At 42.6% G+C, this 24,070-nt stretch overlaps 1 protein-coding gene across 1 annotated transcript in view; it reads right to left on the reverse strand.

The window, feature by feature from the left end:
- cry-dash (cryptochrome DASH) overlaps window positions 1-24,070 on the reverse strand; it is a 41,196-nt gene that overhangs the window by 8,153 nt on the left and 8,973 nt on the right. The window contains exons 2-7 of the mRNA XM_014159920.3: window positions 20,341-20,513; window positions 16,261-16,354; window positions 13,803-13,933; window positions 12,228-12,471; window positions 7,974-8,047; window positions 779-868 (exon numbers count right to left, since the gene is read on the reverse strand). Of these exons, the coding sequence (XP_014015395.2) occupies window positions 779-868; window positions 7,974-8,047; window positions 12,228-12,471; window positions 13,803-13,933; window positions 16,261-16,354; window positions 20,341-20,513 (806 nt within the window). The remainder of the gene's footprint in view (window positions 1-778; window positions 869-7,973; window positions 8,048-12,227; window positions 12,472-13,802; window positions 13,934-16,260; window positions 16,355-20,340; window positions 20,514-24,070) is intronic.

Genomic DNA, 24,070 nt, shown 5'->3' on the forward strand with positions numbered 1-24,070 from the left:
AACCGCTGTGTCTTTGTGAGATACAGAATAGGTGAACGGATGATGTCTGCATGTGTGGTTCCCACCGTGAAGCATGGAGGAGGTGGTGTGATTGTGTAGGGGTGCTTAGCTGGTGACACTGTGTGATTTATTTAGAATTCAAGGCACACTTAACCAGCATGGCTACCACAGCATTCTGCAAGGATATGCTGGTTTGCACTTAGTGGGACTATCATTTGTTTTTCAACTGGACAATGACCCAACACACCTCCAGGCTGTGTAAGAGCTATTTGACCAAGGAGAGTGATGGAGTGCTGCATCAGATGACCTGGCCTCCACAATCACCTGACCTCAACCCAATTGAGATGGTTTGGGATGAGTTGGACCGCAGAGTGAAGGAAAAGCAGCCAACAAGTGCTCAGGTATATGTGGGAACTCCTTCAAGACTGTTGGAAAAGCATTCCAGGTGAAGCTGGTTGAGAGAATGCCAAGAGTGTGCAAAGCTGTCATCAAGGCAAAGGGTGGCTACTTTGAAGAATCTCAAATATCAAATATATTTTGATTTGTTTAACACTTTTTTGCTTACTACATGATAACATATGTGTTATTGCATAGTTTTGATGTCTTAACTATTATTATACTATGTAGAAAATATTACAAATAAAAACCCTGGAATGAGTAGGTGTTCAAAAACATTTTTCCTGGTATTGTACATAACAGGACATAAACATGGATTTAGTGACTGATCTCATCATGTTCCTGAAAACAACAGGATATGAGATAGCAGGAAGGAACTCACCAGTATGTGCTCTGATTGGCTGTTCGTTCACTCTCATACTTCTTGATCTGTTGGTAGATATACCTGGGGGAGACACAGCCTATAGCCAACCTGTAGAATACAGTTATAGATACAGTCTATAGCCAACCTGTAGAATACAGTTATAGATACAGTCTATAGCCAACCTGTAGAATACAGTTATAGATACAGTCTATAGCCAACCTGTAGAATACAGTTATAGATACAGTCTATAGCCAACCTGTAGAATACAGTTATAGATACAGCCTATAGCCAACCTGTAGAATACAGTTATAGATACAGCCTATAGCCAACCTGTAGAATACAGTTATAGATACAGCCTATAGCCAACCTGTAGAATACAGTTATAGATACAGTCTATAGCCAACCTGTAGAATACAGTTATAGATACAGCCTATAGCCAACCTGTAGAATACAGTTATAGATACAGCCTATAGCCAACCTGTAGAATACAGTTATAGATACAGTCTATAGCCAACCTGTAGAATACAGTTATAGATACAGCCTATAGCCAACCTGTAGAATACAGTTATAGATACAGCCTATAGCCAACCTGTAGAATACAGTTATAGATACAGTCTATAGCCAACCTGTAGAATACAGTTATAGATACAGCCTATAGCCAACCTGTAGAATACAGTTATAAATACAGTCTATAGCCAACCTGTAGAATACAGTTATAGATACAGTCTATAGCCAACCTGTAGAATACAGTTATAGATACAGTCTATAGCCAACCTGTAGAATACAGTTATAGATACAGTCTATAGCCAACCTGTAGAATACAGTTATAGATACAGTCTATAGCCAACCTGTAGAATACAGTTATAGATACAGCCTATAGCCAACCTGTAGAATACAGTTATAGATACAGTCTATAGCCAACCTGTAGAATACAGTTATAGATACAGCCTATAGCCAACCTGTAGAATACAGTTATAGATACAGTCTATAGCCAACCTGTAGAATACAGTTATAGATACAGCCTATAGCCAACCTGTAGAATACAGTTATAGATACAGCCTATAGCCAACCTGTAGAATACAGTTATAGATACAGCCTATAGCCAACCTGTAGAATACAGTTATAGATACAGTCTATAGCCAACCTGTAGAATACAGTTATAGATACAGTCTATAGCCAACCTGTAGAATACAGTTATAGATACAGCCTATAGCCAACCTGTAGAATACAGTTATAGATACAGCCTATAGCCAACCTGTAGAATACAGTTATAGATACAGCCTATAGCCAACCTGTAGAATACAGTTATAGATACAGCCTATAGCCAACCTGTAGAATACAGTTATAGATACAGTCTATAGCCAACCTGTAGAATACAGTTATAGATACAGTCTATAGCCAACCTGTAGAATACAGTTATAGATACAGCCTATAGCCAACCTGTAGAATACAGTTATAGATACAGCCTATAGCCAACCTGTAGAATACAGTTATAGATACAGCCTATAGCCAACCTGTAGAATACAGTTATAGATACAGCCTATAGCCAACCTGTAGAATACAGTTATAGATACAGCCTATAGCCAACCTGTAGAATACAGTTATAGATACAGTCTATAGCCAACCTGTAGAATACAGTTATAGATACAGTCTATAGCCAACCTGTAGAATACAGTTATAGATAAAGTCTATAGCCAACCTGTAGAATACAGTTATAGATACAGTCTATAGCCAACCTGTAGAATACAGTTATAGATACAGTCTATAGCCAACCTGTAGAATACAGTTATAGATACAGTCTATAGCCAACCTGTAGAATACAGTTATAGATACAGTCTATAGCCAACCTGTAGAATACAGTTATAGATACAGTCTATAGCCAACCTGTAGAATAAAGTTAGTCTATAGCCAACCTGTAGAATACAGTTATAGATACAGTCTATAGCCAACCTGTAGAATAAAGTTATAGATACAGTCTATAGCCAACCTGTAGAATACAGTTATAGATACAGTCTATAGCCAACCTGTAGAATACAGTTATAGATACAGTCTATAGCCAACCTGTAGAATACAGTTATAGATACAGTCTATAGCCAACCTGTAGAATACAGTTATAGATACAGTCTATAGCCAACCTGTAGAATACAGTTATAGATACAGTCTATAGCCAACCTGTAGAATACAGTTATAGATACAGTCTATAGCCAACCTGTAGAATACAGTTATAGATACAGTCTATAGCCAACCTGTAGAATACAGTTATAGATACAGTCTATAGCCAACCTGTAGAATACAGTTATAGATACAGTCTATAGCCAACCTGTAGAATACAGTTATAGATACAGTCTATAGCCAACCTGTAGAATACAGTTATAGATACAGTCTATAGCCAACCTGTAGAATACAGTTATAGATACAGTCTATAGCCAACCTGTAGAATACAGTTATAGATACAGCCTATAGCCAACCTGTAGAATACAGTTATAGATACAGCCTATAGCCAACCTGTAGAATACAGTTATAGATACAGTCTATAGCCAACCTGTAGAATACAGTTATAGATACAGCCTATAGCCAACCTGTAGAATACAGTTATAGATACAGTCTATAGCCAACCTGTAGAATACAGTTATAGATACAGTCTATAGCCAACCTGTAGAATACAGTTATAGATACAGTCTATAGCCAACCTGTAGAATACAGTTATAGATACAGTCTATAGCCAACCTGTAGAATACAGTTATAGATACAGTCTATAGCCAACCTGTAGAATACAGTTATAGATACAGTCTATAGCCAACCTGTAGAATACAGTTATAGATACAGCCTATAGCCAACCTGTAGAATACAGTTATAGATACAGTCTATAGCCAACCTGTAGAATACAGTTATAGATACAGCCTATAGCCAACCTGTAGAATACAGTTATAGATACAGTCTATAGCCAACCTGTAGAATACAGTTATAGATACAGCCTATAGCCAACCTGTAGAATACAGTTATAGATACAGTCTATAGCCAACCTGTAGAATACAGTTATAGATACAGCCTATAGCCAACCTGTAGAATACAGTTATAGATACAGCCTATAGCCAACCTGTAGAATACAGTTATAGATACAGCCTATAGCCAACCTGTAGAATACAGTTATAGATACAGTCTATAGCCAACCTGTAGAATACAGTTATAGATACAGTCTATAGCCAACCTGTAGAATACAGTTATAGATACAGTCTATAGCCAACCTGTAGAATACAGTTATAGATACAGCCTATAGCCAACCTGTAGAATACAGTTATAGATACAGTCTATAGCCAACCTGTAGAATACAGTTATAGATACAGTCTATAGCCAACCTGTAGAATACAGTTATAGATACAGCCTATAGCCAACCTGTAGAATACAGTTATAGATACAGCCTATAGCCAACCTGTAGAATACAGTTATAGATACAGCCTATAGCCAACCTGTAGAATACAGTTATAGATACAGCCTATAGCCAACCTGTAGAATACAGTTATAGATACAGCCTATAGCCAACCTGTAGAATACAGTTATAGATACAGCCTATAGCCAACCTGTAGAATACAGTTATAGATACAGTCTATAGCCAACCTGTAGAATACAGTTATAGATACAGTCTATAGCCAACCTGTAGAATACAGTTATAGATACAGCCTATAGCCAACCTGTAGAATACAGTAATAGATAGTCTATAGCCAACCTGTAGAATACAGTTATAGATACAGCCTATAGCCAACCTGTAGAATACAGTTATAGATACAGTCTATAGCCAACCTGTAGAATACAGTTATAGATACAGCCTATAGCCAACCTGTAGAATACAGTTATAGATACAGTCTATAGCCAACCTGTAGAATACAGTTATAGATACAGTCTATAGCCAACCTGTAGAATACAGTTATAGATACAGTCTATAGCCAACCTGTAGAATACAGTTATAGATACAGCCTATAGCCAACCTGTAGAATACAGTTATAGATACAGCCTATAGCCAACCTGTAGAATACAGTTATAGATACAGCCTATAGCCAACCTGTAGAATACAGTTATAGATACAGCCTATAGCCAACCTGTAGAATACAGTTATAGATACAGTCTATAGCCAACCTGTAGAATACAGTTATAGATACAGTCTATAGCCAACCTGTAGAATACAGTTATAGATACAGTCTATAGCCAACCTGTAGAATACAGTTATAGATACAGCCTATAGCCAACCTGTAGAATACAGTTATAGATACAGCCTATAGCCAACCTGTAGAATACAGTTATAGATACAGCCTATAGCCAACCTGTAGAATACAGTTATAGATACAGTCTATAGCCAACCTGTAGAATAAAGTTAGTCTATAGCCAACCTGTAGAATACAGTTATAGATACAGTCTATAGCCAACCTGTAGAATAAAGTTATAGATACAGTCTATAGCCAACCTGTAGAATACAGTTATAGATACAGTCTATAGCCAACCTGTAGAATACAGTTATAGATACAGTCTATAGCCAACCTGTAGAATACAGTTATAGATACAGTCTATAGCCAACCTGTAGAATACAGTTATAGATACAGTCTATAGCCAACCTGTAGAATACAGTTATAGATACAGTCTATAGCCAACCTATAGATACAGTCTATAGCCAACCTGTAGAATACAGTTATAGATACAGTCTATAGCCAACCTGTAGAATACAGTTATAGATACAGTCTATAGCCAACCTGTAGAATACAGTTATAGATACAGCCTATAGCCAACCTGTAGAATACAGTTATAGATACAGCCTATAGCCAACCTGTAGAATACAGTTATAGATACAGTCTATAGCCAACCTGTAGAATACAGTTATAGATACAGTCTATAGCCAACCTGTAGAATAAAGTTAGTCTATAGCCAACCTGTAGAATACAGTTATAGATACAGTCTATAGCCAACCTGTAGAATAAAGTTATAGATACAGTCTATAGCCAACCTGTAGAATACAGTTATAGATACAGTCTATAGCCAACCTGTAGAATACAGTTATAGATACAGTCTATAGCCAACCTGTAGAATACAGTTATAGATACAGTCTATAGCCAACCTGTAGAATACAGTTATAGATACAGTCTATAGCCAACCTGTAGAATACAGTTATAGATACAGTCTATAGCCAACCTGTAGAATACAGTTATAGATACAGTCTATAGCCAACCTGTAGAATACAGTTATAGATACAGTCTATAGCCAACCTGTAGAATACAGTTATAGATACAGTCTATAGCCAACCTGTAGAATACAGTTATAGATACAGTCTATAGCCAACCTGTAGAATACAGTTATAGATACAGTCTATAGCCAACCTGTAGAATACAGTTATAGATACAGTCTATAGCCAACCTGTAGAATACAGTTATAGATACAGCCTATAGCCAACCTGTAGAATACAGTTATAGATACAGCCTATAGCCAACCTGTAGAATACAGTTATAGATACAGTCTATAGCCAACCTGTAGAATACAGTTATAGATACAGCCTATAGCCAACCTGTAGAATACAGTTATAGATACAGTCTATAGCCAACCTGTAGAATACAGTTATAGATACAGTCTATAGCCAACCTGTAGAATAAAGTTAGTCTATAGCCAACCTGTAGAATACAGTTATAGATACAGTCTATAGCCAACCTGTAGAATACAGTTATAGATACAGTCTATAGCCAACCTGTAGAATACAGTTATAGATACAGTCTATAGCCAACCTGTAGAATACAGTTATAGATACAGTCTATAGCCAACCTGTAGAATACAGTTATAGATACAGTCTATAGCCAACCTGTAGAATACAGTTATAGATACAGTCTATAGCCAACCTGTAGAATACAGTTATAGATACAGTCTATAGCCAAACTGTAGAATACAGTTATAGATACAGTCTATAGCCAACCTGTAGAATACAGTTATAGATACAGTCTATAGCCAACCTGTAGAATACAGTTATAGATACAGTCTATAGCCAACCTGTAGAATACAGTTATAGATACAGTCTATAGCCAACCTGTAGAATACAGTTATAGATACAGTCTATAGCCAACCTGTAGAATACAGTTATAGATACAGCCTATAGCCAACCTGTAGAATACAGTTATAGATACAGCCTATAGCCAACCTGTAGAATACAGTTATAGATACAGTCTATAGCCAACCTGTAGAATACAGTTATAGATACAGCCTATAGCCAACCTGTAGAATACAGTTATAGATACAGTCTATAGCCAACCTGTAGAATACAGTTATAGATACAGTCTATAGCCAACCTGTAGAATACAGTTATAGATACAGTCTATAGCCAACCTGTAGAATACAGTTATAGATACAGTCTATAGCCAACCTGTAGAATACAGTTATAGATACAGTCTATAGCCAACCTGTAGAATACAGTTATAGATACAGTCTATAGCCAACCTGTAGAATACAGTTATAGATACAGCATATTGTTTTTTGCCAGCGCTGAACACATCTATATCGGTCTGCTAATACATTTTATAGCGAGTGCATACATTTTCGTACTGGTCCCCCGTGGGAATCAAACTCACAACCCTGGTGTTGCAAGCACCATGCTCTACCAACTGAGTCACATCATCACATCACATCATGACATCACATCATCACACCATGACATCATCACACCATGACATCACCACATGACATCACATCATGACATCACATCACGACATCACATCATATCACATCACATCATCACATCACATCACATCATATCACATCACCATATCATCACATCATATCACATCATCACATCACATCATGACATCATCACCATCACATCATCACAAACCACTTGATGTCTCAACGTGCTCAGTTGCTGTTGTGTCTTTGCCCATAACTATGGACCTTTTGATGTAAATGTTTGAGGACAGGGTTTAGTTCTCTCTGGATTACATTAGAATGACAATCGCAGGGCAACAACTCTTACAATTCCAACTATTGAATCTTGCAAGATACTGTTCTTAATTATACAACTACGTTTTTGCCAAAGCGAAGACGCTGAAAAACACTGTTGCCTGCGCTACAGACATCTATATCGGTCCGGTAATACTAGTAAAGGCCCAGTGGGCTACTGGTTTCATTCTGATTGTTCAGGGGGTGCTGCAGTACCCTCAACACCCGTACTTCCCGTGGCTATGCTGGTACTCACCATGGGGAGAATTTGGTGGAATAGTCCAGTCCTATCAGGCCGTTACGAGTCTCCTTGTAGGTAGCCACAGCATCCTGCATGAGACACATACCAGCTGAATCACAATATCCTACACAACAAACACATACAGTACCAGTCAAAAGTTTGGACACACCTACTCATTCAAGGGTTTCTTTATTTTTAGTATTTTCTTAATTGTTGAATAATAGTGAAGACATCAAAACTATGAAATAACACATATGGAATCATGTAGTAACCAAAAAACTGTTAAACAAATCAAAATATATTTTATATTCTTCAAAGTAGCCACCCTTTGCCTTGACAGCTTTGCACACTCTTGACATTCTCTCAACCAGCTTCATGAGGAATGCTTTTCCAAACAGTCTTGAAGGAGTTCCCACATACGCTGAGCACTTGTTGGCTGCTTTTCCTTCACTCTGTGGTCCAAGTCATCCCAAACCATCTCAAATTGGGTTGAGGTCAGGTGATTGTGGAGGCCAGGTCATCTGATGCAGCACTTCATCACTCTCCTTCTTGGTCAAATAGCCCTTACACAGCCTGGAGGTGCACTTGAATAAACTTTCATAGTTCTTGACATTTTCCAGATTAAGATAAGAAGGTGAGTCAAAGTAATGATGGACTGTCATTTCACTTTGCTCATTTGAGCTGTTTTTGCTATAATATGGATTTGGTCTTTTACCAAAGAGTGCTATCTTCTGTATACCACTCCTACCTTGTCACAACACAAATTATTGGCTAAAAAGCATTAAGGAAAGAAATTCCACAAATTAACTTTTAATAAGGCACACCTTGTTAATTTAAATGCATTCCAGGTGACTACCTCATGAAGCTGGTTGAGAGAATGCCAAGAGTGTACAAAGCAGTCATCAAGGCAAAGGTGGCTACTTTGAAAAATCTCAAATATATTTTGATTTGTTTAACACCTTTTTTGGTTACTACATGATTGCGTGTTATTTCATATTTTTTATGTCTTCACTATTATTCTACAATGTAGAAAATAGTCAAAATAAACCCTGGTATGAGTAGGTGTATCCAAACTTTTGACTGGTACTGTATGTCTGCTATATTATCATTGGACCAAACGAAAGGTATTCATGATGAAAGTACCACTACCACTGTAGATCATGCAGTGACATCCACCACACTAAGCAGCAAGAGCTCTGCACCACTTAACAGCTAACTATCTGCTGCACTTAACAGCTAACTATCTGCTCCACTTAACAGCTAACTATCTGCTGCACTTAACAGCTAACTATCTGCTGCACTTAACAGCTAACTATCTGCTGCACTTAACAGCTAACTATCTGCTGCACTTAACAGTTAACTATCTGCACCACTTAACAGCTAACTATCTGCACCACTTAACAGCTAACTATCTGCACCACTTAACAGCTAACTATCTGCACCACTTAACAGCTAACTATCTGCACCACTTAACAGCTAACTATCTGCACCACTTAACAGCTAACTATCTGCTGCACTTAACAGTTAACTATCTGCTGCACTTAACAGCTAACTATCTGCTGCACTTAACAGCTAACTATCTGCACCACTTAACCGCTAACTATCTGCTGCACTTAACAGCTAACTATCTGCTGCACTTAACAGCTAACTATCTGCACCACTTAACAGCTAACTATCTGCACCACTTAACCGCTAACTATCTGCTGCACTTAACAGCTAACTATCTGCTGCACTTAACAGCTAACTATCTGCACCACTTAACAGCTAACTATCTGCACCACTTAACAGCTAACTATCTGCTGCACTTAACAGCTAACTATCTGCTGCACTTAACAGTTAACTATCTGCTGCACTTAACAGCTAACTATCTGCTGCACTTAACAGCTAACTATCTGCACCACTTAACAGCTAACTATCTGCACCACTTAACAGCTAACTCTCTGCTCCACTTAACAGCTAACTATCTGCACCACTTAACAGCTAACTATCTGCACCACTTAACAGCTAACTATCTGCACCACTTAACAGCTAACTATCTGCACCACTTAACAGCTAACTATCTGCACCACTTAACAGCTAACTATCTGCACCACTTAACAGCTAATTATCTGCTCCACTTAACAGCTAACTATCTGCACCACTTAACAGCTAACTACCTGCACCACTTAACAGCTAACTATCTGCACCACTTAACAGCTAACTATCTGCTGCACTAACTTGACGTGTGAATAGGGAGGGGAGGCTGACGTGTGAATAGGGAGGGGAGGCTGACGTGTGAATAGGGAGGCTGACGTGTGAATAGGGAGGCTGACGTGTGAATAGGGAGGGGAGGCTGACGTGTGAATAGGGAGGGGAGGCTGACGTGTGAATAGGGAGGGGAGGCTGACGTGTGAATAGGGAGGCTGACGTGTGAATAGGGAGGCTGACGTGTGAATAGGGAGGCTGACGTGTGAATAGGGAGGGGAGGCTGACGTGTGAATAGGGAGGCTGACGTGTGAATAGGGAGGGGAGGCTGACGTGTGAATAGGGAGGGGAGGCTGACGTGTGAATAGGGAGGGGAGGCTGACGTGTGAATAGGGAGGGGAGGCTGACGTGTGAATAGGGAGGGGAGGCTGACGTGTGAATAGGGAGGGGAGGCTGACGTGTGAATAGGGAGGGGAGGCTGACGTGTGAATAGGGAGGGGAGGCTGACGTGTGAATAGGGAGGGGAGGCTGACGTGTGAATAGGGAGGGGAGGCTGACGTGTGAATAGGGAGGGGAGGCTGACGTGTGAATAGGGAGGGGAGGCTGACGTGTGAATAGGGAGGCTGACGTGTGAATAGGGAGGCTGACGTGTGAATAGGGAGGGGAGGCTGACGTGTGAATAGGGAGGGGAGGCTGACGTGTGAATAGGGAGGGGAGGCTGACGTGTGAATAGGGAGGGGAGGCTGACGTGTGAATAGGGAGGGGAGGCTGACGTGTGAATAGGGAGGGGAGGCTGACGTGTGAATAGGGAGGGGAGGCTGACGTGTGAATAGGGAGGCTGACGTGTGAATTAGCAGGCAAGCCTCGTCATAATTGGTTGAAATCACATGATGCACACCGATGATGTCATTGGAAACACACATCTTCCTCTATATTCTTTTTACCACAAAACCTAGAAATGTGCAATTATCACATACTGTATGTTGATGTTTCTGTGGTGCTGGAGATTATGTTGACATTTTCCTTTAAAAGAGCCAAAAGGTACAAAACGTACCTTTTTAGAGTAGCACCACAGTGACAAAGACTTTTGTTCCTTTTTAAGTTGCAAAACTGTAGCCCCGACCAGCAAGTGTTAAGCCAACAGCAACACTACAATATAAATTAAAACTCTTTATAATCACATGCTCTTAAGTAAACATTTATAAAGACTTCTGAACTGGCAGTGGACATGCTACAAACTTTAATTAGTACAACCATAGACCACTTAAAGATGGGTACAACACTTTCACTCACGGGTGGCCAAAAATAACTAAGTGAAAGCCACGCTCCCACTAAGTCACCCCACTCCACCCCAATGATTGTACCTTTATATTCAAATATATGTACCATTGTACTAGTTTATCCGCACATGTACCTTAAGGCAGTGACCAGTACCAGGTGAGATTATTATGCTTAGCTACCTCTGAAGGTACATGATGTGTATTTAGACTTTATGTACCTCAGAGAACAATACTGGACCCTAACCTACATTATAACAGAACAATACTGGACCCTAACCTACATTATAACAGAACAATACCGAACCCTAACCTACATTATAACAGAACAATACCGAACCCTAACCTACATTATAACAGAACAATACTGGACCCTAACCTACATTATAACAGAACAATACCGGATCCTAACCTACACTATAACAGAACAATACTGGACCCTAAACTACACTATAACTGGACCCTAACCTACATTATAAAAGAACAATACCGGACCCTAACCTACATTATAACAGAACAATACCGGACCCTAACCTACATTATAACAGAACAATACCGGACCCTAACCTACATTATAAAAGAACAATACCGGACCCTAACCTACATTATAACAGAACAATACCGGACCCTAACCTACATTATAACAGAACAATACCGGACCATTACTGTACCCTTTCTTGAGAATGTAGCTGCATGAGGAAAATGTTGTACTTGTTATGACTGAGAGGAGTGGTTGTTTCACCTAGCTATCTTAAGATGAATTCGCTAACTGTAAGTTGTTCTGCATACGTGACTGAAACGTACTCACCGTGTCCCAGAAATAGTGCTGTAGTCTGGCCAGGGCCTGAGTCTCTCCCCCGCTGCAGGGGAAGGCAGAGCGAGGGTCCCTAACAGGATCTGTCTGCTCCAGGTCTTCTGGGGAGGGGATGGGGCCTTCATCCAGACCTGACCCAGGAGGGAGAGGCTTCAGCTGGTCTAGGGTGGGCAAGACAGGCCTCACCCTGCCCTGGGTCTCCACTGCCTTCCTGAACTGGGTGTATACGTCAGGCAGCCTATCACAGCAGAGGAAATAGCAGGGTTACATGTCAGGTAACCTATCACAGGAGAGGATAGAGAAGGGTTACATGTCAGGCAGCCTATCACAGGAGAGCCTGACTTCATGTTGTAGTGATTATCCAGGCAGTGAGAGCCTGACTTCATATTGGAGTGATTATCCAGGCAGTGAGAGCCTGACTTCATATTGGAGTGATTATCCAGGCAGTGAGAGCCTGACTTCATATTGGAGTGATTATCCAGGCAGTGAGAGCCTGACTTCATATTGGAGTGATTATCCAGGCAGTTGAGAGCCTGACTTCATATTGGAGTGATTATCCAGGCAGTGAGAGCCTGACTTCATATTGGAGTGATTATCCAGGCAGTTGAGAGCCTGACTTCATATTGGAGTGATTATCCAGGCAGTGAGAGGCTGACTTCATATTGGAGTGATTATCCAGGCAGTGAGAGCCTGACTTCATATTGGAGTGATTATCCAGGCAGTGAGAGCTTGACTTCATATTGGAGTGATTATCCAGGCAGTGAGAGCCTGACTTCATATTGGAGTGATTATCCAGGCAGTTGAGAGCCTGACTTCATATTGGAGTGATTATCCAGGCAGTGAGAGCCTGACTTCATATTGTAGTGATTATCCAGGCAGTTGAGAGCCTGACTTCATATTGGAGTGATTATCCAGGCAGTGAGAGCCTGACTTCATATTGGAGTGATTATCCAGGCAGTGAGAGCCTGACTTCATATTGGAGTGATTATCCAGGCAGTGAGAGCTTGACTTCATATTGTAGTGATTATCCAGGCAGTGAGAGCCTGACTTCATATTGGAGTGATTATCCAGGCAGTGAGAGCCTGACTTCATATTGGAGTGATTATCCAGGCAGTTGAGAGCCTGACTTCATATTGGAGTGATTATCCAGGCAGTGAGAGCTTGACTTCATATTGTAGTGATTATCCAGGCAGTTGAGAGCCTGACTTCATATTGGAGTGATTATCCAGGCAGTTGAGAGCCTGACTTCATATTGGAGTGATTATCCAGGCAGTGAGAGCCTGACTTCATATTGGAGTGATTATCCAGGCAGTGAGAGCCTGACTTCATATTGGAGTGATTATCCAGGCAGTGAGAGCCTGACTTCATATTGGAGTGATTATCCGGGCAGTGAGAGCTTGACTTCATATTGTAGTGATTATCCAGGCAGTGAGAGCTTGACTTCATATTGTAGTGATTATCCAGGCAGTGAGAGCCTGCGCTGAGCAGCCCAATCTCAGAGGACAACTTTCTCTGTCACATGAATAAAATCAAATGAACTTGATCTTGACCCCTGTGGTCTTCTCTCACCTGGATAGGTGGTTGAAAGGGAGGTCGTCTCGGTGGTACAGTGTCGACCCCCAGCAGGTGTGAACTTTAACCTTCATCTGAGAACAAATATCCCTCAGTCCTCTCTCCACCTGCTGGTCCTCTGGCGCCACCTACAGGAGTGGATAACAAAACACAACACAACGATGAGGACGGAAGGAGTGTGTTACGATTCTGAATGGTCAGATCGCTAGCAACAATGACAAGAAACTACCATGTGAGGAATCGTAAGTGACTCGTTTCAGCTAGTTCCATCTTGTTCTTGATACCATGACTTGTTTTGAGGTGTTTTGACTAAGATCTATGCCTAATATGGCTAAAATTCTCTAGCCAGCAAACCAACAACCTTAATGATGAACGAGAGACAATAAGTACTCATTGTGCAAATGTGTTGGAGACTAAATTTAGTTCACATCTTGTCAACAATCTAAGCCAAACTTGTCTGTTTTGCCCCACAGCACTCGTCAGCACTCGTCAGATTTGTTGGTAAACTATCAACCCATGTATATGTCTATACTATCTGATTTAATTTAAACAGGTTAGTCTCATTGAGACAAAAATACACATTTTAAAGGAGAGACCTGGACTACTAAGGTGGAGAGATATATAGATATATATCTAGATATAGGATGATAGAGTGATGGGAGATATAGATATAGAATGATAGAGATACAGAATAATAGAGTGATGGGAGATATAGATATAGAATGATAGAGATACAGAATAATAGAGTGATGGGAGATATAGATATAGGATGATAGAGATACAGAATGATAGAGTGATGGGAGATATAGATATAGGATGATAGAGATACAGAATGATAGAGTGATGAGAGATATAGATATAGGATGATAGAGATACAGAATAATAGAGTGATGGGAGATATAGATATAGGATGATAGAGATATAGAATGATAGAGTGATGAGAGATGAGAGATATAGATATAGGATGATAGAGATATAGAATGATGGGAGATATAGATATAGGATGATAGAGATATAGAATGATAGAGTGATGAGCGATATAGATATAGGATGATAGAGATATAGAATGATGGGAGATATAGATAAAGGATGATAGAGATATAGAATGGTAGAGTGATGGGAGATATAGATATAGGATGATAGAGTGATGGGAGATATAGATATAGGATGATAGAGATATAGAATGATGGGAGATATAGATACAGAATGATAGCGTGATGGGAGATATAGATATAGGATGATAGAGTGATGGGAGATATAGATATAGGATGATAGAGATACAGAATAATAGAGTGATGGGAGATATAGATATAGGATGATAGAGATATAGATACAGAATGATAGCGTGATGGGAGATATAGATATAGGATGATAGAGATATAGAATGATAGAGTGATGGGAGATATAGATATAGGATGATAGAGATATAGGATTATGGGAATTATGGTTGAATTGCTGCAAAGAAACCACTACTAAAGGACACCAATAATAAGAAGAGACTTGCTTGGACCAAGAAACACAAACAATGGACATTAGACTGGTGGAAATCTGTCCTTTGGTCTGATGAGTCAAAATTTGAGATTTTTGTTTCCAACCGCTGTGTCTTTGTGAGATACAGAATAGGTGAACGGATGATCTCCGCATGTGTGGTTCCCACCGTGAAGCATGGAAGAGGAGGTGTGATGGTGTGGGGGTGCTTTGCTGGTGACACGGTCAGTGATTTATTTAGAATTCAAGGCACACTTAACCAGCATGGCTACCACAGCATTCTGCAGCGATACACCATCCCATCTGGTTTGGACTTAGCGGGACTATCATTTGTTTTTCAACAGGACAATGACCCAACACACACCTCCAGGCTGTGTAAGGGATATTTGACCAAGAAGGAGAGTGATGAAGTGCTGCATCAGATGACCTGGCCTCCACAATCACCTGACCTCAACCCAATTGAGATGGTTTGGGATGAGTTGGACCGCAGAGTGAAGGAAAAGCAGCCAACAAGTGCTCAGCATATGTGGGAACTCCTTCAAGACTGTTGGAAAAGCATTCTAGGTGAAGCTGGTTGACAGAATGCGAAGACCGTGCAAAGCTGTCAAAGGGTGGCAACTTTGAAGAATCTCATATATATTTGGGTTTGTTTACTACATGATTCCATATGTGTTATTTCATAGTTTTGATGTCTACACTACTATTCTACAATGTAGAAAATAGTAAAAATAAAGAAAAACCCTTGAATGAGTCGGTGTATCCAAACTTTTGATTGGTACTGTATACAAATGAACAAAAATATAAACGCAACAATTTCATTTCATATAAGGAAATCAGTCAATTGAAATAAATGCATTAGATACAGTATCTATAGTGGTGAGTAAGATACATATATTGATAGATATGATGTTGCTATAGCCGTGATAAATAAGAGAGTTATTAATATGCTGTGTACTAACTTACTAACCTCTTCATGGAAGGCCACAGCGCTAACAGAACCGAGCTGCTTAATGAGGTCCCCAACCACCTGCTCTGGCCTGCCCCGTCTCACCACCAGGGTGCTGGAAGAAGAAAAAAATACACAGTGGCACCAGTTAACACAGTCTGAGAGCAAGCTGCATCCTGGGTAGTGGATTAGTCATATCTCTCTCTCGTATAAACAGAATGGGATGAAGGCTCTGTTAATGTAAACAATAGTAACTTTATTTTGCTTATAGCGCTTTTCAATACAAGTAACCAAGTGCTTCACATCATAAAATAAATGCTCATTTCAAACCATACATTAAAATAATCTTTATTTTAAAAAAAAGTGTCTTCAACAGGGATATAAAAAGAAGCACTGAATCTCAAGCCTGATCTCTGATAGACCACTCCAAGCCTGATCTCTGATAGACCACTCCAAGCCTGATCTCTGATAGACCACTCCAAGCCTGATCTCTGATAGACCACTCCAAGCCTGATCTCTGATAGACCTGATCTCTGATAGACCTGATCTCTGATAGACCTGATCTCTGATAGACCTGATCTCTGATAGACCTGATCTCTGATAGACCACTCCAAGCATGATCTCTGGCAGACCACTCCAAGCCTGATCTCTGATAGACCTGATCTCTGATAGACCTGATCTCTGATAGACCACTCCAAGCCTGATCTCTGATAGACCTGATCTCTGATAGACCTGATCTCTGATAGACCTGATCTCTGATAGACCTGATCTCTGATAGACCACTCCAAGCCTGATCTCTGATAGACCACTCCAAGCCTGATCTCTGATAGACCACTCCAAGCCTGATCTCTGATAGACCACTCCAAGCCTGATCTCTGATAGACCACTCCAAGCCTGATCTCTGATAGACCACTCCAAGCCTGATCTCTGGCAGACCACTCCAAGCCTGATCTCTGATAGACCTGATCTCTGATAGACCACTCCAAGCCTGATCTCTGATAGACCACTCCAAGCCTGATCTCTGGCAGACCACTCCAAGCCTGATCTCTGATAGACCACTCCAAGCCTGATCTCTGATAGACCACTCCAAGCCTGATCTCTGATAGACCACTCCAAGCCTGATCTCTGGCAGACCACTCCAAGCCTGATCTCTGATAGACCACTCCAAGCCTGATCTCTGGCAGACCACTCCAAGCCTGATCTCTGGCAGACCACTCCAAGCCTGATCTCTGATAGACCACTCCAAGCCTGATCTCTGATAGACCACTCCAAGCCTGATCTCTGATAGACCACTCCAAGCCTGATCTCTGATAGACCACTCCAAGCCTGATCTCTGATAGACCACTCCAAGCCTGATCTCTGATAGACCACTCCAAGCCTGATCTCTGATAGACCACTCCAAGCCTGATCTCTGATAGACCACTCCAAGCCTGATCTCTGATAGACCACTCCAAGCCTGATCTCTGATAGACCACTCCAAGCCTGATCTCTGGCAGACCACTCCAAGCCTGATCTCTGATAGACCACTCCAAGCCTGATCTCTGATAGACCACTCCAAGCCTGATCTCTGATAGACCACTCCAAGCCTGATCTCTGGCAGACCACTCCAAGCCTGATCTCTGATAGACCACTCCAAGCCTGATCTCTGATAGACCACTCCAAGCCTGATCTCTGATAGACCACTCCAAGCCTGATCTCTGGCAGACCACTCCAAGCCTGATCTCTGATAGACCACTCCAAGCCTGATCTCTGATAGACCACTCCAAGCCTGATCTCTGATAGACCACTCCAAGCCTGATCTCTGATAGACCACTCCAAGCCTGATCTCTGATAGACCACTCCAAGCCTGATCTCTGATAGACCACTCCAAGAAAACCAGTAGAAGCCCAGGTGAGTCCTGAACCTGCCGTTGTTATTATCACTACATATAATAAAGAGCTGGAGAGCTTTGGACAGGGGTATACTACCTGTTATAGGGTAGGACAGGGGCTATACTACCTGTTATAGGGTAGGACAGGGGCTATACTACCTGTTATAGGGTAGGACAGGGGCTATACTACCTGTTATAGGGTAGGACAGGGGCTATACTACCTGTTATAGGGTAGGACAGGGGCTATACTACCTGTTATAGGGTAGGACAGGGGCTATACTACCTGTTATAGGGTAGGACAGGGGGTATACTACCTGTTATAGGGTAGGACAGGGGGTATACTACCTGTTATAGGGTAGGACAGGGGGTATACTACCTGTTATAGGGTAGGACAGGGGCTATACTACCTGTTATAGGGTAGGACAGGGGGTATACTACCTGTTATAGGGTAGGACAGGGGGTATACTACCTGTTATAGGGTAGGACAGGGGTATACTACCTGTTATAGGGTAGGACAGGGGGTATACTACCTGTTATAGGATAGGACAGGGGCTATACTACCTGTTATAGGGTAGGACAGGGGGTATACTACCTGTTATAGGGTAGGACAGGGGCTATACTACCTGTTATAGGGTAGGACAGGGGCTATACTACCTGTTATAGGGTAGGACAGGGGGTATACTACCTGTTATAGGGTAGGACAGGGGCTATACTACCTGTTATAGGGTAGGACAGGGGCTATACTACCTGTTATAGGGTAGGACAGGGGCTATACTACCTGTTATAGGGTAGGACAGGGCTATACTACCTGTTATAGGGTAGGACAGGGGTATACTACCTGTTATAGGGTAGGACAGGGGTTATACTACCTGTTATAGGGTAGGACAGGGGTATACTACCTGTTATAGGGTAGGACAGGGGCTATACTACCTGTTATAGGGTAGGACAGGGGGTATACTACCTGTTATAGGGTAGGACAGGGGCTATACTACCTGTTATAGGGTAGGACAGGGGGTATACTACCTGTTATAGGGTAGGACAGGGGCTATACTACCTGTTATAGGGTAGGACAGGGGCTATACTACCTGTTATAGGGTAGGACAGGGGCTATACTACCTGTTATAGGGTAGGACAGGGGCTATACTACCTGTTATAGGGTAGGACAGGGGTATACTACCTGTTATAGGGTAGGACAGGGGCTATACTACCTGTTATAGGTTAGGACAGGGGATATACTACCTGTTATAGGGCAGGAAAGGGGGTATACTACCTGTTATAGGGTAGGACAGGGGGTATACTACCTGTTATAGGGTAGGACAGGGGGTATACTACCTGTTATAGGGTAGGACAGGGGCTATACTACCTGTTATAGGGTAGGACAGGGGCTATACTACCTGTTATAGGGTAGGACAGGGGCTATACTACCTGTTATAGGGTAGGACAGGGGCTATACTACCTGTTATAGGGTAGGACAGGGGGTATACTACCTGTTATAGGGTAGGACAGGGGGTATACTACCTGTTATAGGGTAGGACAGGGGCTATACTACCTGTTATAGGGCAGGAAAGGGGTTATACTACCTGTTATAGGTTAGGAGCATCAGCCATGCAAAGTATGACTGACTGACCTCAAAGTTGTGGTATGGTTATGGTGTGGTACATTATGGTTGTGGTGTGGTACATTATGGTACATTATGGTTATGGTGTGGTACATTATGGTTATGGTGTGGTACGGTGTGGTTGTGGTGTGGTACATTATGGTACATTATGGTTATGGTGTGGTACGGTATGGTTGTGGTGTGGTACATTATGGTTCTGGTGTGGTACATTATGGTTATGGTGTGGTACGGTATGGTTCTGCGGTGGTACATTATGGTACATTATGGTTATGGTGTGGTACGGTAAGGTTGTGGTGTGGTACATTATGGTACATTAGGGTTATGGTGTGGTACGGTGTGGTTGTGGTGTGGTACATTATGGTTCTGGTGTGGTACATTATGGTACGCATGGTTGTGGTGTGGTACATTATGGTACGGTGTGGTACATTATGGTATGGTAGATTATGGTTCTGGTGTGGTACATTATGGTTATGGTGTGGTACATTATGGTTGTGGTGTGGTACATTATGGTACGTATGGTTGTGGTGTGGTACATTATGGTATGGTAGATTATGGTGTGGTATGGTACATTATGGTACGGTCTTTATGACGAGAGCAGCTCAGCTCCTCTCACCTGCCTCTCTGTATCAAACTGGTCCTGAGGTCCTGGATGCTGTCCAGCAGGAAGCGCAGGCGGAAGGGGCCGGTACGGGGAAAGTTGTAGTTGGCTGTCCCCAGGTAATGACCAGGGTCCAAACAGTACAGGGGAACGATGTGTTCAGCATTCCTCTGGGCCCAGTGAAACACCTGGATAACACAGGGGTTACAATAGAGTAGAGAGCCCAGTGAAACACCTGGATAACACAGGGGTTACAATAGAGTAGAGGGCCCAGTGAAACACCTGGATAACACAGGGGTTAGAATAGAGTAGAGGGCCCAGTGAAACACCTGGATAACACAGGGGTTACAATAGAGGGCCCAGTGAAACACCTGGATAACACAGGGGTTACAATAGAGTAGAGGGCCCAGTGAAACACCTGGATAACACAGGGGTTACAATAGAGGGCCCAGTGAAACAGCTTGATAACACAGGGGTTACAATAGAGGGCCCAGTGAAACACCTGGATAACACAGGGGTTACAATAGAGTAGAGGGCCCAGTGAAACACCTGGATAACACAGGGGTTACAATAGAGTAGAGGGCCCAGTGAAACACCTGGATAACACAGGGGTTACAATAGAGGGCCCAGTGAAACAGCTTGATAACAGGGGTTACAATAGAGGGCCCAGTGAAACACCTGGATAACACAGGGGTTACAATAGAGGGCCCAGTGAAACACCTGGATAACACAGGGGTTACAATAGAGGGCCCAGTGAAACACCTGGATAACACAGGGGTTACAATAGAGGGCCCAGTGAAACACCTGGATAACACAGGGGTTAAAATAGAGGGCCCAGTGAAACACCTGGATAACACAGGGGTTACAATAGAGTAAAGGGCCCAGTGAAACAGCTTGATAACACAGGGGTTACGATAGAGGGCCCAGTGAAACACCTAGATAACACAGGGGTTACAATAGAGGGCCCAGTGAAACAGCTTGATAACACAGGGGTTACAATAGAGTAGAGGGCCCAGTGAAACACCTGGATAACACAGGGGTTACAATAGAGGGCCCAGTGAAACACCTGGATAACACAGGGGTTTAAATAGAGGGCCCAGTGAAACACCTGGATAACACAGGGGTTACAATAGAGGGCCCAGTGAAACAGCTGGATAACACAGGGGTTACAATAGAGGGCCCAGTGAAACAGCTGGATAACACAGGGGTTACAATAGAGGGCCCAGTGAAACAGCTGGATAACACAGGGGTTACAATAGAGGGCCCAGTGAAACACCTGGATAACACAGGGGTTACAATAGAGTAGAGGGCCCAGTGAAACAGCTGGATAACACAGGGGTTACAATAGAGGGCCCAGTGAAACACCTGGATAACACAGGGGTTACAATAGAGGGCCCAGTGAAACAGCTGGATAACACAGGGGTTACAATAGAGGGCCCAGTGAAACACCTGGATAACACAGGGGTTACAATAGAGGGCCCAGTGAAACACCTGGATAACACAGGGGTTACAATAGAGGGCCCAGTGAAACACCTGGATAACACAGGGGTTACAATAGAGGGCCCAGTGAAACACCTGGATAACACAGGGGTTACAATAGAGGGCCCAGTGAAACACCTGGATAACACAGGGGTTAAAATAGAGGGCCCAGTGAAACACCTGGATAACACAGGGGTTAAAATAGAGGGCCCAGTGAAACACCTGGATAACACAGGGGTTACAATATAGTAGAGGGCCCAGTGAAACACCTGGATAACACAGGGGTTACAATAGAGGGCCCAGTGAAACACCTGGATAACACAGGGGTTACAATAGAGGGCCCAGTGAAACACCTGGATAACACAGGGGTTACAATAGAGGGCCCAGTGAAACACCTGGATAACACAGGGGTTACAATAGAGGGCCCAGTGAAACACCTGGATAACACAGGGGTTACAATAGAGGGCCCAGTGAAACACCTGGATAACACAGGGGTTACAATAGAGGGCCCAGTGAAACACCTGGATAACACAGGGGTTACAATAGAGGGCCCAGTGAAACACCTGGATAACACAGGGGTTACAATAGAGGGCCCAGTGAAACACCTGGATAACACAGGGGTTAAAATAGAGGGCCCAGTGAAACACCTGGATAACACAGGGGTTAGAATAGAGTAGAGGGCCCAGTGAAACACCTGGATAACACAGGGGTTAAAATAGAGGGCCCAGTGAAACACCTGGATAACACAGGGGTTACAATAGAGTAGAGGGCCCAGTGAAACACCTGGATAACACAGGGGTTAAAATAGAGGGCCCAGTGAAACACCTGGATAACACAGGGGTTACAATAGAGTAGAGGGCCCAGTGAAACACCTGGATAACACAGGGGTTACAATAGAGGGCCCAGTGAAACACCTGGATAACACAGGGGTTAAAATAGAGGGCCCAGTGAAACAGTTGAGTAACACAGGGGTTACAAAATAATATTTGTATGGGTATTTATTCCACAGATAGAGGGCGCTCTACGGGCTGCTCATAGAACATCATTCAGCCTGTAAATCACAATGAGTGAGTGGGCATGATGGTTTGACGGTGAGTAGCTTGCCACAGCCAACGACAACGTATTTTAAAAAGTAAATAATCACAAGTACACTTCACCAAGTAAGCAGCCCTGTCCTCGTCACATGCTCACTTAATTATCTTTAGCTGGCTAGCTAACCAGCAATATAAACTCAGAAACAAAAAGGAACAGCCCTTTTTCAGGACCCTGTCTTTCAAAGATAATTCGTAAAAATCCAAATAACTTCACAGATCTTCATTGTAAAGGGTTTAAACACTGTTTCCCATGCTTGTTCAATGAACCATAAACAATTAATGAACATGCACCTATGGAACGGTCGTTAAGACACTAACAGCTTACAGACGGTAGGGAATTAAGGTCACAGTTATGAAAACTTAGGACACTAAAGAGGCCTTTCTACTGACTCTGAAAAACACCAAAAGAAAGATGCCCAGGGTCTCTGCTCATCTGCGTGAACGTGCCTTAGGCATGCTGCAAGGAGGCATGAGGACTGCAGATGTGGCCAGGGCAATGAATTGCAATGTCTGTACTGTGAGACGCCTAAGACAGCGCTACAGGGAGACAGGACGGACAGCTGATTGCCCTCGCAGTGGCAGACCACGTGTAACAACACCTGCACAGGATCAGTACATCTGAACATCACACCTGCGGGACAGGTACAGGATGGCAACAACAACTGCCCGAGTTACACAAAGAACGCACAATCCCTCCATCAGTGCTCAGACTGTCCGCAATAGGCTGAGAGAGGCTGGACTGAGGGCTTGTTGGCCTGTTGTAAGGCAGGTCCTCACCAGACATCACCGGCAACAACATCGCCTATGGGCACAAACCCACCGTCGCTGGACCAGACAGGACTGGCAAAAAGTGCTCTTCTCTGACGAGTGGCGGTTTTGTCTCACCAGGGGTGATGGTCGGATTCCCGTTTATCGTCGAAGGAATGAGCGTTACACCGAGGCCTGTACTCTGGAGCGGGATCGATTTGGAGGTGGAGGGTCCGTCATGGTCTGGGGCGGTGTGTCACAGCATCATCAGACTGAGCTTGTTGTCATTGCAGGCAATCTCAACGCTGTGCGTTACAGGGAAGACATCCTCCTCCCTCATGTGGTACCCTTCCTGCAGGCTCATCCTGACATGACCCTCCAGCATGACAATGCCACCAGCCATACTGCTCGTTCTGTGTGTGTGA

The sequence above is a fragment of the Salmo salar genome, chromosome 19 (assembly GCF_965601325.2).
Source record: "Salmo salar chromosome 19, fSalSal1, whole genome shotgun sequence".
Lineage (NCBI taxonomy): Eukaryota > Metazoa > Chordata > Actinopteri > Salmoniformes > Salmonidae > Salmo > Salmo salar.